General features: G+C 43.3%; 1 protein-coding gene across 2 annotated transcripts in view; it reads right to left on the bottom strand.

Moving 5' to 3' along the window:
• Nucleotides 1–16,411, bottom strand: part of FEZ2 (fasciculation and elongation protein zeta 2) — a 46,604-nt gene extending 30,193 nt beyond the window's left edge. Inside the window, exons 1-3 of one of the 2 annotated variants that reach the window (XM_031007183.3) lie at nt 16,106–16,411; nt 8,460–8,568; nt 901–1,017 (exon numbers count right to left, since the gene is read on the bottom strand). In XM_031007183.3, coding sequence (XP_030863043.2) covers nt 901–1,017; nt 8,460–8,568; nt 16,106–16,371 — 492 coding nt within the window. In that variant the 5' untranslated portion in view covers nt 16,372–16,411. The remainder of the gene's footprint in view (nt 1–900; nt 1,018–8,459; nt 8,569–16,105) is intronic. The other variant, XM_031007180.3, reaches the window with a different exon arrangement.
• Between the last annotated feature and the right edge of the window lie 787 nt (nt 16,412–17,198).

The following is a 17,198-nucleotide window of genomic DNA, read 5'->3' as shown; positions in this document are numbered from 1 at the left end:
TCTTAAAAAAAGGGAGAGTTTATGGTATTAGGCAGGTCAGTGAGGGGACAATGAATTCTCAAGGTCATGTCTATCCCTAGATTACCCTCTACCTCAAAACAACCTTCCAACCTACTATTACCTTGCTTTTTTAAGCACCACATTCTTCCCACGCCTAGAACAATTCAACCACAAATATGACTAAGGAGGATCCAAGTAACACAATTTTAATGTAAATTTTTAATGTACTCCTCCCAAGCTTGCCATAATATATCTCCTTACTGATCTCATCTTTCCAGCCTAAAAATAGACTGTGGTAGAATTCACAGTCCGAGTAGCCATGGAACATTTTATTTCAGGAAGAAGTTCTGGCATCACATTTCAACAATACAACAGAGGTGGGAAGAGTATTCAGAAAATGAGAAAGCTGATTCGACTGGTTTTAAGTGAATACAGGGTTGACCTTATTAGCGCATTCCACGGGAATAATGCTCACTTCTTTCTGGGGCACACAATATGTTACTTTAATACATGCTAATGCTTTTTACCCAGGGTTTTAAAGATACTAAATAATTTCTACACAGATACTTTACAGTTTGTCCGTGTTTGGGTAAATCTAAAGAAACAAGGAAACTCACAATATTTTTCTGGTTTGGGGTTAAGCAACAACCTTTCCTTGGTACCTTGCTATAATCTTCAACAAGGCCTCTGTTGGAAACCTTCCCAACTAACATAATCCCTTCTGCTTCAGATCACAAATACTTATTTTTCTCTGTGGAAGAGTTAACTATTAAGCCTGTATAACCAGAAAAAAATAGGAAAGATAAGTAAACCAACAGCCATCATTTACTGTCATAACAAGAAGCCGTTTTTCAGCTCTAGAGTCTCCTTTCCTTGCGTTGCTGAGTATCTCCTCTATACCTGGTCTGCCGTGAAGAGGGGTTCATCATTAACACAGGAGACGATGATTGAGTGCATATCCAGCTGTTCTCTCAGCTCTTCATCATCTGACGTATCAAAGAGCAAACTGTCACTTACCTAAAAACAAACATACCCATCATTAAAAGCAGGACATCCTCATCAAAACAAAGTTAACAGCTCTGAGTAAAAGAGGCTGCAGAGAAAAGCAACTACTAAGAGCTTTCCCTCGAGAGGGAGAAATTATTACAATCACTCTGTACCAGGCAATGAGTACATATTCATCTTGAACAGAAATGAGAAGAATGTAGAATAAATATGAAATCACTGAGATGCTGCATAAGACTGCTATAAAAGCGACAGATATGCAGAAACAAATACGGTATTCATTAGCAAGTCATAGGGAATTACAGGGAATAGAAGGGAGAATATGGGCAGGGTTCGCAACACACAGTAAGATTGGTAGACGTTAACATTCTAAAGAAAACGTAAAAGTTAGTTACTTGCAAACTAACTTCTAATATTTGAGTAAAAGATGATCAACTCCCTGAAAGGCAGAATCTGTCCATGAGCGTCACACTTAGCCCTTCCAATTGCACGTTCCTTCTTCACAAAAAATAATAACCCTAGGTTCCAAAAACATCTTTAAACCTAACTAAGCTGGTGATTCACCACTCACCTCCTCACCATCTTCCACCCTGCTCTGTGCTCCAGGAGGACGACCTTTATGGAAGACATCAAAGGATGCCCTTGCTATCTGGCTTCCAGGTGGGTTAAACCCCACTGGCAGACACTGGGAGACTGGAAGGTGGGATGGTGAAGGCTGGGCATGTATTTTGCTGTCTTCCTCCCTGTCAGACTGTCATCTGTTGACTATGGCTCTTCACCAAAGCCATAGCTCTGATTAGCAGACTTCTCCCACAAGGCCAATCTCAACAGTTTCTGGTAATTTCTCCCTCTCCTTACCTCTTCACGCCCAGGACTGCTAAAGTACCAGTTTCTGTTGCCAGCCTTGGGGGACTGCACCACATCAAGTTAGTTTCCCTTAACCCTGCCCACGCCAATATAAACAGCCTTAGAGTTTAGTACCAGTACTGACTGTAAAAACTTTGCCTGAAAAAACTCAGCAGATTAAAATGAACAAGGGAACATCTGTCTATCATCTACCTATCTGTCATGACATGACTATTCAGGTGTTGAACGGAACTGAAACTAGAACTGTATTCCTCAGGAAGGATTAGCACACACTGAGTTTCCAAAGAATAAATGGGCAACAAGGATTACATAAGAAGCCACCATGTCATTCTATTACACAGTGTAGAACTAAAATGATAAAATTTTACCTGGCAAAATTATTTATCCATGCAGAGGATATATGTCTAAAGCTGAGGACACAATGGAGTGGATGTAGGTTCCTACTGCTTCCCTAGTTCTTCATAACATGAGCATCTGAAGCTTGCAGGTGAACACAGCCTACAGAGTAAGAAACCTGCACGTGAGAAGGGCCAAGGGAAGAAGCACTGGCATGCTGACTTTCCAACATTAGGCTGGGAGAAGGGCCCCATCAACAATGCACGGTCCACCTACAACCCTATAATGCAACTCCAGGCTCCTGCACAGTGACGACAGCCCTTCTCATTTTATTTCTTACTGCACCATCAGCCTAGCAAACGCCTGGCCATGGCCTTCAACACAGCATCATGAACTAAGAACACTGTGTGGAAGAAAGGAGAATCTAAAAGCTTCCAGGGAGGAAAAAAAAAAATCACATTAAAAGGATCAGGAATCAAAATGTCATGTGAATTCTCAATAGCAACAATAGATGCTAGAAAATAATCAATGTAACTTCCATGTTTGGAGAAATTCCAGCCTAGAATCCTATATCCAGCTAAAACAAGTAGGCAGGGGCTTAGGATAAAGACATTTTCAGACATACAAGTTCTGAAAAAATTTACCTCTCATGCGCCCTTTCTCAAAAAGCTACGAGGAGGAAAATGAAAAAGAAAAAAGATATGTGGTCTAATAACAAGTGACAAAGAGAATTCTCGTAATGATAGTAAAGTGAAAATCCCAGAATGATGACTGTAAAGCTACACTAGAGAGTAACATTCAGATTCGAATTTTTATTGCAGAGAGCATGGAGAAGAGGGAGAGGTGGGTGGGGAGGGAGAGCAGAAGGACTAGATAGATTACCTAGTGCGGTCCATTTACTAAAATGAGTTCTACGGCTCTATTGAGGCTGAACTGGTCAGCTAATTATAAACTAAATAAACCACAAAAAGGCAGGTAGTATCCTAAGAAAAAACCTAAGTAGAAAAAGAGAAAATGTAAACATAATATATCATAATGGGTCAACTGTGCACATTTAAATAGTAAATATAAATGATGAAGATTAATTCAACCCCAGATGTTATGTAATTATATTGGGAAGATGGGGAAAGGGAAGTTTTTGGGAGGGTATGGTGTCAGGGATTGGCAAAGGACAGTAAGAGAGCTAAACCTTCACCCTCTGGGTAGAAAATAAATAAAGTCTAAAATTGAGAAAATAATATCAAGTAAAATGGCATGAGCATGTTATCTGCTAAAAGAAATAGCTGATATCATTTAAAGTGGCCACCTCTGGTAAGGAGAAATCAAGTGGAGCAGAGACTGCCTTTTCATTTAAGTCCTATAGTTCTAATTTACTTTTTAAACTATGACAGCTGTTCCTTTAATAATTTAATTTTTTAAAGAAGGAGAAAGATCAAGAGACTAGGCTCTTGATGAGAGGGGATGTATGATTTCAATATTGTAGAAGATGAAAATGTGGCACACTGTGATCACAAAGGCATGTCGATACCATGGAGTAGACCTACCGATTAGTTTCATCGATCCTTACATTTCGAACACTTCACACCCCCTTCCCAATCACTCTTCCTATGTTGCAACTTGAGGACCATGATTTTGTTTTATTTTTCCCCTTCTGGCTTATAAATACTAAAAGTTTTAATTTTAAAATTAATCCGGGGTGGGCACAGTGGCTCATGCCTGTAATCCCAGCACTTTGGGAGGCTGAGGCGGGTGGATTGCTTGAGCTCAGGAGTTTGAGAACAGCGTGGGAAACATGGTGAAACCCCATTGCTACAAAAAATTAGCCAGGCATGATGGCACATGCCTGTAGTCCCAGCTATTCAGGAGGCTGAGGTGGGAGGATCACTTGAGCCCAGGAGGTGGAGGTTGCAGTGAGCCAAGATGGTGCCACTGCGCTCCAGCCTGGACAACAGAGCCAGACTATGTCTCAAAAAAAAAAAAAAAAATTACTCCTAAGGAAGCCCAGGTTGCCATGGCTCACACCTGTAATCCCAACACTTTGGGAGGCCAAGGTGGGAGGATCTCCTGAGGTCAGGACATCAAGACCACCCTGAGCAACACAGGAAGACCTCGTCTCTACAGAAATATATTTTCTTAAAATTAGCCAGGCACGGCGGTACTCGTGTGTAGTCCTAGCTACTCAGGAAGCTGGAGCGGGAAGATCGCTTAAGCCCAGGAGTTGGAGGCTGCAGTAAGCTATGATGGCGCCACTGTACTCCAGCCTGGGCAACAGAGGGAGACACTCTCTCAATCTATCAATCAATCAAATTGATTCTATGGAAGACATTATCTTTTTCTTATTTCTACTCTTAAAGGTATAAAGATGCATACAAAAGTCCCAGTCCTGAAAGAAATGCACATGGAAGGAGAAATACAGCACAGAAGATGTTCTTAAGCTGAAATGAATGATAAGCATTCTATCATATAAGTATATTCAAGAATGGCACCAGATTTAGAATAGGGTTATGGCCAAAACACATGAGTAATAACAGTAAACTATTATAATAAATTTCCATGACAACAGAAATGATCCCAGATCATCTTTCCAGAGAGAGAGCCAAGTCCATTCCCCACAGAGATGGCATATGCTAAGAGCTGGAATATCTTTCAGGCTTTGCAAACTAGCCCTGGCTGTCATGGGTATCATTATTCACTCCTCCCTTCAGCATTAAATGTGCCTTCTCTTTGCCAAGCATTCCCATCACTCCTTCCAATGCCACGGTTAGATACAGACCTGGTGGTACTGTTTCCCTGTATAAAACTGAAGATACATCAAATGGAAAAAATGTGCCCACGTAAGAATTTGAAAGATACCAGTTGCCTTACTCTAAAAAAGACATATCAAATTTAGAAGTGTGCCATCTTAATCTTCAATCAAAGAAAAATTTAAAACCGCAATCTAGCAAACTAGTTTTCCTGAATGTTTTTCTTTTTAATGCAAAAACCATTCTTCTTTTGTCAAAAAAAAATTTCTATACACTTTGTTTTATAAGTAAAATAATCTAAAGAATGCTTTCAAAAGGTAAATTTTACATAGCTTAGTCATGGCACGAATAGAGCACCAGGTGGCAATGGTAAATACAGTAACTTTGCCAGATTAAAAAAAAATGTTTAATTATATACCATGTAATAGAATGACGTGGTGGCTTCTTACATAGTCCTTATTGCCCATTTGTTTTTCAGAAACTCAGTGTGTGCTAATCCTCCCTGAGAAACAGAGTTCTGATTTCAATTCTATTCATCACCAGAATAGTCATGTCACAACAGAGAGATGATAGGTGAATGATCACGTGTTCACTTTCATCTGCTGAGTTTTTCCAGGTAAGGCTGTTTTTGTTTTTTTTTTTTTTTTTGAGACAGAGTCTCGCTCTGTCACCCAGGCTGGAGTGCAGTGGCATGATCTCGGCACACTGCAACCTCTGCCTCCCAGGTTCAAGCAATTCTCCTGCCTCAGCCTCCCAAGTATCTGGGATTACAGGCATGCGACACCACGCCCGGCTAATTTTGTATTTTTAGTAGAGACAGGGTTTCACCGTCTTGGTAAGGCTGGTCTCAAACTCCTGACCTTCGGTGATCCATCCACCTCGGCCTCCCAAAGTGCTGGGATTACAGGCATGAGCCACCACGCCCAGCCAGGTAAGGCTTTTTAATGTCAGTACTAGCATTAAACTCTACGTCATTACTAATCACTGCCTTGGCCATATCATTACCCTGGCATTGAAAATAACATTCAAAAGGCAGCAAAAGGGAGCAACCTCCCAAGATGCAATCTAAGAACAATAAAAGACATACAGCAGTCCCTCGGTATCCAAGGGAAATTTGTTCCAGGACACCCCAATAGCAAAATCTGCAGATGCTCAAGTCCCTTATATAAAATGGGGTAGTATTTGCATATAACCTGTGCACATCCTCCTATAAGGTTTAAATTATATGTAAATTACTTACAATACCTAATACGAGGTAAATGGTTTATAGTTATATTGTATATAACTATACAATATTTATATTATAAAGTTATATTGTATGGGTTTTCGGTTTTTTATTTTCATTATTTTCAATTGTTGTGTTGTTATTTTATTGTGGGTTTTTTTTCAAGTTTTTTAATCCACAGTTGGCTAAAGCAGCAGATGTGAAACCAGAGAATATGGTGGGCCCACTGTACATTTAGTCAATGAAATTGGATTAAAGTGTCTCATTCATGCTGCTAATGGGCCTGTCTTTGAAGCTATAAATGAAAACTCTTCTATGCTATTTTTTAATATGTCAAAAAAGTAGTACCCATGGACTGGTTTCGGTGCATTCTGCATTATTTTAAATAATATAGAAAACATTTTTTTTAAAACCTTTCTATCACGATCTCTGGCCCTACAGTTTCACTGACAAGGCTATTCACTTATTCACTCAATAAACAGGTATCTTCATACTTACTATGTGCCAGGAACAGTATAGTTACTATAAAGACAAATACAAATACCTGCCGGGAAGTCACAATCTAGTGACAGACCCAGAAACATATGATTAACAAGAGAAGGCAGTGGTAATTTTAGAGACAGGGACAAAGTGATCTGGGGACTAGCACCCATGAGACAGCAAGGCTAAACCCCGTGGCACAGATAACAAGTCCTTTCAAAGTTCACAACCCCACAAGTGCCATCAGTTCCCCTAGAGGGGAGTGTGTTTTCCTTCCGTGCAGGAATTTAGGCCATGGCTAAATGACCATCTGTCAGAGATGCTGGAGGTGAGGATTCCCCCCAAGTGAGAGGCTGGATTAAGTGTCCTTTAAAGCCCCTTCCAACTCTAAAATTGTATAATTCCATGAGATCAGCAAAGGCTAAAACAGTAATAGGAAGCTTCAGAGAGGAAGGGAAACTTGAACTAAGCCCAAAATGATAGCCAGGACCTAAGTAAACAAGACAGAGCAAAAGATCCCTCATTTTGTTCCTTTTCATTAAATGTATGCCAGGTCAGTCTGCAAAGCTTAATGGGATTAATGACTGGCACAGTCAGGAAGATTTCCATAGCTACTGAATACTGGGAAATATAGCCAGAATTCTACATTTTACTAGAAAATAGTAACAGTAGCCTTTTCTGATCACATATGTAAGAAAATCCTTTTAACAAAACATTAACAACACTATGTAAAATACTGACAGGCCTACTGCACTATATTCTCAATAATCACATAATTACACTTAATGAAATATAGAGCACGCAAGAAGATCTGGCATGAGTTTACATTATTATTTGATAAGGAACTTAAACAGCCTGGCCCTGAAACTTAGATAATTTGGCTATGTTTCTCATCAGATTTAAACAAGCTTAACACTGTGATTTTCCATTTCAAGTAATTCTCAACCCTTTTCTGCCTCCCTACCTGTCCCATCACTCGTGCTCACACTTCTTAGTCAAGGCATCTTCACTTTACAATACCAGGATGTACACAGGAGTCCTCCAAGAAAGTTAAGTTAGCCAAGACCGTATTTTAAAAGCCAAGAACTAAAATATCTTTTAAAGGTTCTCCAATATTCACAGGAATACACAGCCTCCCGACAACATATCATGTCTAGCAGGTCACTACACTCATTAAAAAGTTAACTCCGTGTTGAGATTCCAAGACTCTCAGTATATTAAACCAAAGCCTAGCATTTTTACTGAGTGTTTCAGTGCATCAAAATTTTACTGAGTGTTTCAGTGCATCATCACTGCCAGGTGCAGCGGCTCACGCCTGTAATCCCAGCACTTTGGGAGGTGAATCACCTGAGGTCAGGAGTTCGAGACCAGCCTGGCCAACATGGCGAAACCCTGTCTCTACTGAAAATACAAAAATTAGCCGGGCGTGGTGGCTCATGCCTGTAATCCCAGCTACTCGGGAGTTTGAGGTGGGAGAATCGCTTGAACCCAGGAGGCAGAGGTTGCAGTAAGCCACTGTACTCCAGCCTGGGCAACAGAGTGAGACTCCGTCAAAAAAAAAAAAAATTGTGATGGAAATTTAGCTACACATACAAAAATGAGTGTGCTGGAGAAGAACTGGAGGAATGTGCCAGCAAGGTGATGGCCCTAGAGCCAAGACAGCAAGACAGAGCCACCCAAACTGCTATAATTTCAGAAATGAGAGGCAGGTCAGTGAATCTGTGTTAAGCAGAAATGCTACTGTTTTAGTTCTATTATCAGCATCAGTTATTCAAACACTATTGGTTCAATTCCTAACTTACCCCTTTTTCTGAGAGGTTCAGAGTAAGCAAGTGCAAGGTCCTAGTATGCGATGACTTCCAGTCTACAGGCATCACATTCCCATAATTATCTGTCAGGGCATTCCAAATCCTTAAAAAGAAGAAAGCTACAATCAATGAAAATTAACATTCTGTATGTCTTTCTTAAACAAATATTCAGTGAAAGATGAACAGCAAATGTCAAAGGAAACAGAGAAAAACAGAAAGCATATCGTTTCTCAGAAAAACATCAACAAAGTAGAGTCTCCTAAACAAAAACCAGGTGAAAAATCACATAACTGGGTTGACAAGAAGTCCTAAGGGAAGGTGAAGCCGTACAGAAAACTGCCAATAGGCAGTAGGCAACACTTCCATTATATTAGGTGCTAGGCACTGTTCTCAGCAATTTACATGTATTAACTCATGTAATCTTCAAAAACAACATTAGAAGGGGGAACCATTATTATCCTCATTTTACAGATGAAGAAACTGAAACACAGGGCAGGGAAGAAATATTTCCAGGGTCACATGAGTAATAAATACAACTGTGCATGACACTCATTTTTCTTCTGTAACTTCAAACAAACAGACCATTTCAAAAAGTGAAAAATCTCTCTCAAACAAAAGGTTTGTTTTCCTTTCTGGAGAAAGAATTCGCTCTCAATGTGAGAACAGGATTTAATATCTAATTTGTAATAAAGAAGCTAAGCACTAAGGCAGATACAACGAAAAGGATAAAGAGAGGGAATTCACAATAAAACACACCCAGGCTCTATCCAATGCAGTTACCTGACCTTATTGCCCAACAGCATTAAAGGGAGGCAAGAGGGTCAAATGGAAAGGGCATTTGACTGAGACTAGGGAAACAAACTCTCATCTCCATCCTTCTTCAAATAACGAGTCATTGGCCAAGCCCCTTAACCTCCCTAGGTATCCTCTGCCCTTCTATAAATGAGAGACCTGGACAAGAAGCAGATACTCCTTCCAGCTCCATTACTCTAAGCATTAATTCAAATGAGCTGTATTGAAGAGAGTCCCAAACCACACCAGATAAGAACACCAAACTCAAATTTCATAACCAAAATTCAGGTTTCAATACCAAAGTAATAATCAGCACAATAAAACAAGATGTTTTATGAAAAACTAAAGTTCAGAGATACAAGTGACTTGAAATCTAATTGGGATACGTAAAATCAAACACTAAACATACAAGCTACTTACTAGCTAGAGGTATACACAAAGATGTCATGTAGAAAAAACACCCTAAAATGTTTATTAGGTATCTAATTGTGAATAAGCAATAGGCTTTCTTTCCAAGTGTGTAAGACACTAGGATACAAAAACAATCCTGGCTGGGGCATAAACATAAGAATGAATTTTTTTTTTAAGTTCCGGGGTACATGTGCAGGATGTGCAGGTTTGTTACACAGGCAAACATGTGCCATGGTGATTTGCTGCACCTATCAACCCATCACCTAGGTATTAACCCCAAGAATGAAAATTTTAAAATACAGACATAACATAGTTAACAAATAGGGATTGGGCGCTAAAAAGAAGCAATAGGACTGCAACGGCTAAAAGCTTAACATCCCAAATGATGTTTGGCTTTAAAATGCACGTTACGGATGGGCCTGGTGGCTCATGCCTGTGATCCCAGCATTTTGGGAAGCCAAAGTGGGAGGACTGCTTGAAGCCAGGAGTTCAAGACCAGCCTGGGCAACAAAAGGGAGACTCACATCTCTACAAAAAAAAAAAAAAAATTTAATTGGCCAGGCCCGTGGCATGTGCTGCAGTCCCAGCTACTTTTGGAGGGTAAGGCAGGAGGACTGCTTAAGCCCAGGAGCTCAAGGCTGTAGTGAGCTATGATGGCACCACTGTACTCCAGCCTGGGGGACAGAGCAAGACCCTGTCTCTAAAAATATATAAATAAAATAAAAAATAAAATTAGCCTTAATAAAAATGTGAACCCAAAAAGCTCTAGAGAACTAACTCATCTACCCAGCAAAGCTCCCATACGCACAGTCCATTCCTATTCTCCTCTCTGTTGGAATATCTCCTCTAATGCCAGTGAAGTAGAATTAGAGGCAATGTCTGTGGACTGCTAAACTTGCTGGGTTTCTGGCTCATACCTTCCTGGATAAGAAATTTTCAAACACTGAATGACTGTATAGTCCATTTTCATGCAGCTGATAAAGACATACCCAAGACTGGGAAGAAAAAGAGGTTTAATTGGACTTACAGTTCTACATGGCTGAGGAAGCCTCAGAATCATGGTGGGAGACAAAAGGCACTTCTTACATGGTGGCAGCAAGAGAAAATGAGGAAGATGCAAAAGCAGAAACCCCAGATAAACTCATCAGATCTCGTGAGACTTATTCACTATCATGAAAAGAGCTCAGGAAAGACCAGCCCCCATGATTCAATTACCTCCCCCTGGGTCCCTCCCACAACATGTGGGAATTCTGGAAGATACAATTCACGTTGAGATTTGGGTGAGGACACAGCCAAACCATATCATTCTGCCCCTGGCCCCTCCAAATCTCATGTCCTCACATTTCAAAACCAGTTATGCCTTCCCAACAGTCCCCCAAAGTCTTAACTCATTTCAGCATTAACCCAAAAGTCTACAGTCAAAGTCTCATCTGAGACAAGTCCCTTGCACCAATAAGCCTGTAAAATCAAAAGCAAGCTGGTTACTTCCTAGATACAATGCGGGTACAGGTAATGGGTAAATACGGCTGTTCCAAATGGGAGAAATTGGCCAAAACAAAGGGGCTACAGGGCCCATGCAAGTCCAAAATCCAGTGTGGCAGTCAAAATTTAAAGCTCCGAAGTGATCTCCTTTGACTCCAGGTCACGCTGATGCAAAAGGTAGGTTCCCATGGTCTTAGGCAACTCTGCCCCTGTAGCTTTGCAGGGTATAGCCTCCCTCCCCGCTGCTTTCACAAGCTGGTGTTGAGTGTCTGCGGCTTTTCCAGGCGCATGGTGCAAGCTGTAGGTGGATCTACCATTCTGAGGTCTGGAGGACAGCGGCCCTCTTCTCACAACCCCACTAGGCAGTGCCCCAGTAGGGACTCTGTGTGGGGGCTCCAACCCCACATTTCCCTTCCACGCTGCCCTAGCAGAGGTTCTCCATGAGGGCCCCGCCCCAGCAACAAACTTTTGCCTGGGCATCCAGGCATTTCCCTACATCTTCTGAATCTAGAAGGAGGTTCCCAAACCTCAATTCTTGACTTCTGTGCACCTGTGGGCTCAACACCACATGGAAGCTGCCAAGGCTTGGGGCTTGCACCCTCTGAAGCCACAGCCTGAGCTGTACTTTCACCCCTTTCAGCCACAGCTGGAGCAGCTGGCACACAGGGCACCAAGTCCCTAGGCCGCACACAGCAGGCAGACCCTAGGCCACACACAGCAGGCGGACCCTAGGCCGCACACAGCAGGCGGACCCTAGGCCCAGCTCACGAAACCACTTGTTCCTTTTTGGGCCTCCAGGCCTGTGATGGGAGGAGCTGCCATGAAGGTCTCTGACATGGCCTGGAGACATTTTCCCCATGGTCGTGGGGATTAACATTAGGCTCCTTGCTACTTATGCAAATTTCTGCAGCTAGCTTGAATTTCTCCCCAGAAAATGGGTTTTTTTTTCTATCGCATAGTCAGGCTGCAAATTTTCCAAACTTTTACGCTCTGCTTCCCTTATAAAACGGAATACCTTTAATAGCACCCAAGTTACCTCTTGAATGCTTTACTGCTTAGAAATTTTTTCTGCCAAATACCCTAACTCATCTCCCTCAAGTTCAAAGTTCCACAAATCTCTACGGCAGGGGCAAAATGCCACCAGTTCTCTTTGCCAAAACATAACAAGGGTCATCTTTGCTCCAGTTCCCAACAACTTCCTCATCTCCATCTGAGACCACCTCAGCCTGGATTTTATTGTCCATATTGCTGTCAGCATTTTGGGAAAGCCATTCAACAAGCCTCTAGGAAGTTCCAAACTTTCCCACATTTTCCGGTCTTCTGAGCCCTTCAAACTATTCCAATCTCTACCTGTTCCCCAGTTCCAAAGTCATTTCCACATTTTCAGGTATCTTTTCAGCAACGCCCCTCTCTACTGGTACCAACTTACTATATTAGGTTATTTTCATGCAGCTGATAAAGACATACCCGAGACTGGGAAGAAAACGAGGTTTAATTGGACTTACAGTTCCACATGGCTGGGGAGGTCTCAGAATCATGGCAGGAGGCAAAAGGCACTTCTTGCATGGCGGCAGCAAGGGAAAATGAGGAAGGAGCAAAAGCGGAAACCCCTGATAAGCCCATCAGATCTTGTAAGACTTATTCACTATCATGAGAATAGCATAGGAAAGACCAGCCCCCATGATTCAATTACCTCCCCCTGGATCCCTCCCACAACACGTGGGAATTCTGGGAGATACAATTCAAGTTGAGATTTGGGTGGGGACACAGCCAAACCATATCACTGACTATAGACCTAATCCTGGTCAGGAGCTTAAGCAGGATACACTAGCAGGTGAAGACAGTCCAGAATTTGAGGAGTTTGCTTTGTCTGCTTATTTGCTCCTTCTTAAACAAAGCTATAAGAAAAAGGCAAATGGGATGGAATATTTCACTTAGAAGTGCCTGTCAGTGAGTTTGATCTTCCAAGAAAATGAAAGCCAACTAACAGTCTCCACCAAGGTCAAAACAATGGTAGTTGGAAGGACACAGAGGCAACTCTACTGAAAGATTTCTAGAATTCTGCAGTCAAGACATATGAACTGCCTTCATCTTTATCATGAAGTATTACAACCAGTCGTAAACAACGGTCAGGACAGCTCTTTTGCAAGGAGGTCAAAGTCCTGCCAACATCGAATCCTGCAGAATACTCTTATAAGTAAAACCTCAGTAGGTAAATACAATCCATATTTAACCAAAACAAAAGCTGAGGCTCAGAGAAGTTAAATGAAGTGCCAAGGGTGGGGGAGGGCTTTGGGGTGATTCAAGCACATTACATTTATGGTGTACTTTATTTCTATTATTACACTGTCATATATAATGAAATAATTTTACAACTCACCATAACGTAGAATCAATGGGAGCCCTCAGCTTGTTTTCCTGCAACTAGATGGTCCTATCTGGGGGAGAGGGGAGACAGTGACAGATCATCAAGCATTAGATTCTCATAAGGTGCCTGCAAACTAGAACCCTCACTTGTGCAGTTCACAATAGGGTTCACGCTCCTATGAGAATCTAATGCCGTGGCTGATCTGACAGGCGGCGGCTCAGGTGGTAATGCAAGCAATGGGGAGGAGCTGTAAATACAGATGAGGCTTTGCTCACTCAGCCACTCACCTCCTGTTGTGTGGCCCAGTTCCAGTACCGGTCTGTGGACCAGGGGTTGGGGATCCCTTGACCTAAAGCACAGCAATATCTGAGTAAAACAATTATCAATTATATCTAGTGAAAAGGGAACTGGAACAGACTATCAAGCAATGATGAGTATGTTTTTGCAATATAAAAGGGACAATGCCGTGATGACCAGCTCCCAACTCCCGAAAAAAAAGAGATTTCATATGCATTCCCAAGTCAAGAGACATGCATTACCACCAACATATCATCTACTAAATACCATTAACAAGAGCAACAAAATATTTTTAAGCAAAGGCTAAAATAACCTACTCTCCTGACAGTCTAAGTGACAGTCTAAAACTCTTAACGATCTGCGTACAATCCTCTGATTTAAGTCAGCTACTCTTGAAAAACCCAAATACATAATAAATCTACACTAATTTTTAAATCCAGAATGTGTCCTGGGTTTAGTGATTCAGAGTATCTAAATCTACATATACATAAAATTATCTTCTCTTTGGGAACAGGCTTCCAAAAATGTCATCTTTTGCTACTGACTGCATGCATGTGTGTATAAAATCCAATTATAAATGTTTCCCTTCTCTACACCTGGGCAGAACACTGTACTGAGGAACCAATAAAAGGAGATGGTCTCCAAACACAGGTGGGCCTGCACCACAGCTCAGCCATGTTTACAGGCCCCACTCCCAAGGCTGTCTTTTCAAGCTTCCTACCTTATTCCTGATAAATCTGTTTGTTTCACAAAGAAAAGGAGACAATCAGGCTGGAAACTCCTTTCCGTGCCCGTGACTCCTGTCCTGTCTCTCAAAAATTCTTCCCTAACCTCTAAGAGTCTCTCCATCCCATCAATGTTCTGAAAATCCATTCCTTCTCAGGTCCTCATTTTTGAGACAAAGTCTCGCTCTGTCACCCAGGCTGGAGTGCAGTTGTGCGATGATGGCTCACTGCAACCTTCACCTCCAGGACTCAAGCAATCCTGCCATCTCAGCCTCCTGGGCAGCTGGGTCCGTGGGACCACGGGCATGCGCCACCGGACTTCACTAATTTTTTTTAATTTTTTTGTAAAGGCCAGGTTTCACGATATTGCCCAGTCTGGTCTCGAACTGCTGGAAGCAAGCCATCCTCCCACCACAGCCTCTCAAAGTGCTGGGATCACAGGTGTCAGCCACCGCGCCCAATCTTATTCCACTCATTCTACCTTCAGCCTCTCCGGAGGCTCCTCTCCCCCTATATACACAACATGCTCAAGTCCCTTTACTTTCACCATTCCTATTTACCATCTTTTGGGGGTAAAACCATGGTACCTAATTACAACTCTTACTTAACCAAATTATAATTGCGGCTCAGGTGGTTTAAAAAGTGCCCTCAGGAACTCAGCGCCTCACCTCTCCCAGCTGTGATAAAACGCCGTGAACCTCCTATCATTGCTCTTAGGTGATTCTGTAATTATTAATATTACTTGTGTATGCCTTGGTCTCCCCACCAGACCATGCGATCGTTACCATCAGTAAGCAGGGCCCTTCGCTTTCGTCTCTGTGGCGGCTCGCACTCTACCAGGGCTCCCGGGTGGGTCCCACAGATTCCTGTGCCCTAAATGCTGCCTCGCACGTTGGTACTTATGCACAGGCAATATACTCCACCTAGAACGTTAGACTTTTTTCCACCTGCCAGGCACACTCCCACTCATCAGTCAGATCTCGTTTGCACATTTCTCTATAAAGCCGTTCCTGACTCTCCCCAAGACACACGCTTTTAAGTCTCTCACATTTGGTACATATAACCATTGCAGCGCTAATTACATCCATACATGTATTTGTTTACAAATCTATCTCCCATCCTACGTTGTGTCCTAAGTGGGAGGGACAGTGCCCAGTCGTTTTGGTGTTCCCTATGCGAAGCAGCGCCTGGCACTCAGCAGGTGCTTAATAAAATGCGACTTGAGTGAATGAATGGCGACACACGTGCCCCAGGAGGTGCCGTCTCCAACTATGGGCTCTGCATGGGCGATTCCCCTCTAATACAAACGAGGGTTTGGTTTGCAGGAGGGAGGGCGGGAGGGACCGAGACGGAGGTTTTCACGGCGCTTGGCGGCGGCGGGGGGCAGGGGATTTAAATTGCTGGGCGAGCCGAGGCCGACGGCCCGAGGAGGGAGGCGAGAGGGCGGGGACTCCCACGTCCGGGCGGAAGGAGGGCGCAGGGAGGAGCTGCGGCCGTAGGGCCTGCCGGTCGGGCGAGGGGTAGGGGAGGCTCCCGCCCACTCCCGGCCGGGGCCCCGCACTCACTCATCCCCCTGCAGGAGGCTGCGCTCCGTGATGGGCCGCACGGCCGCCCTCGGGGGCTCGGCGCCCGGATCCGAGGGGCGGAAGCACAGGCTCAGCTTCTCCTCCAAGCTGCAGGCCAGGGCCGGGAAACCGTCGGCGCCCCCACCCGCCCCGGCCCCCGCCCCCGCCCCAGGCTCGGGGCTCGCGTTACAGTTCTCCTGGTCCAGGAGGCTCCGGGCCGGCTCCTGGAACTCATAGAAATCCTGCCAGTCCCCGTCCGCCGCCATCGCCGCCCGGAGCAGTCGCGCGCCCCGCCCAGGCCGGCCCAGCCCGGCCCCGCCCCGGCCCGAAGCCCCGCCCCCGCCCGCTACCGGGCTGACAGATCCCAGGCTGTCCCAGCCCTGGGTCTCCCGGTTGCCTGAATCTTCCTGGAGTTGAACGCGGTGCTACTAGAAAGCCAAGACCTTAACTGCCTTGAGTCACTTCCTATATTCTCTATCATTTAAGAATAACTTTCCTCTTAGCTTCCCTTATTAGCAACTTGGCCTAAATGTGGCTAAAATAAAGGACTTCTTTAAACTTACGACCTAATATCAGATTACGCCCCAAAGCGTTTTCCCCAAGGTAACCTGCTCCTTTCCTAACTTGCCAACCAGAATAACAGCCAGAGTCAATGGGAAATGTTTAGGTGGTACCGAAGTTCATTCCTCAAATATTTTAGCTCTCACGTGCAAAGCACCTGCTAGATCCTGCAGAACATGCAAAGATAATTATGCCAGTTAACATTTAAAAAAGCACTTAGAGCCATGCCTAATAGTAGATACCCTATGTGTATGTTATAACTAATACATGGGTGCCCCATACACAAGGCTTACAATGTCGGAGTGATAAGAGTAATAAGAAATTGTTTAGACCTCATAAAAAGTAAGTGTGATTGGGCGGTTCAGTTTTGCAAGATGAAAAGAGTTACGGAGATGGATGGTGGTGATGGTTCCACGACAGTGTTAATGTGCTGAATGCCACTGAGCTATACACTTACAGATGGTTAAGATAGTAATTTTATGTTTATTTTACTACAATACAAAAAAATTGGAGTAGGCCGGGCACGGTGGCT

The sequence above is a fragment of the Gorilla gorilla genome, chromosome 12 (assembly GCF_029281585.2).
Source record: "Gorilla gorilla gorilla isolate KB3781 chromosome 12, NHGRI_mGorGor1-v2.1_pri, whole genome shotgun sequence".
NCBI lineage: Eukaryota > Metazoa > Chordata > Mammalia > Primates > Hominidae > Gorilla > Gorilla gorilla.
The sequence above is the reverse complement of the archived record's forward strand: the minus strand, read 5'-3'. Positions and strand labels throughout refer to the sequence as shown.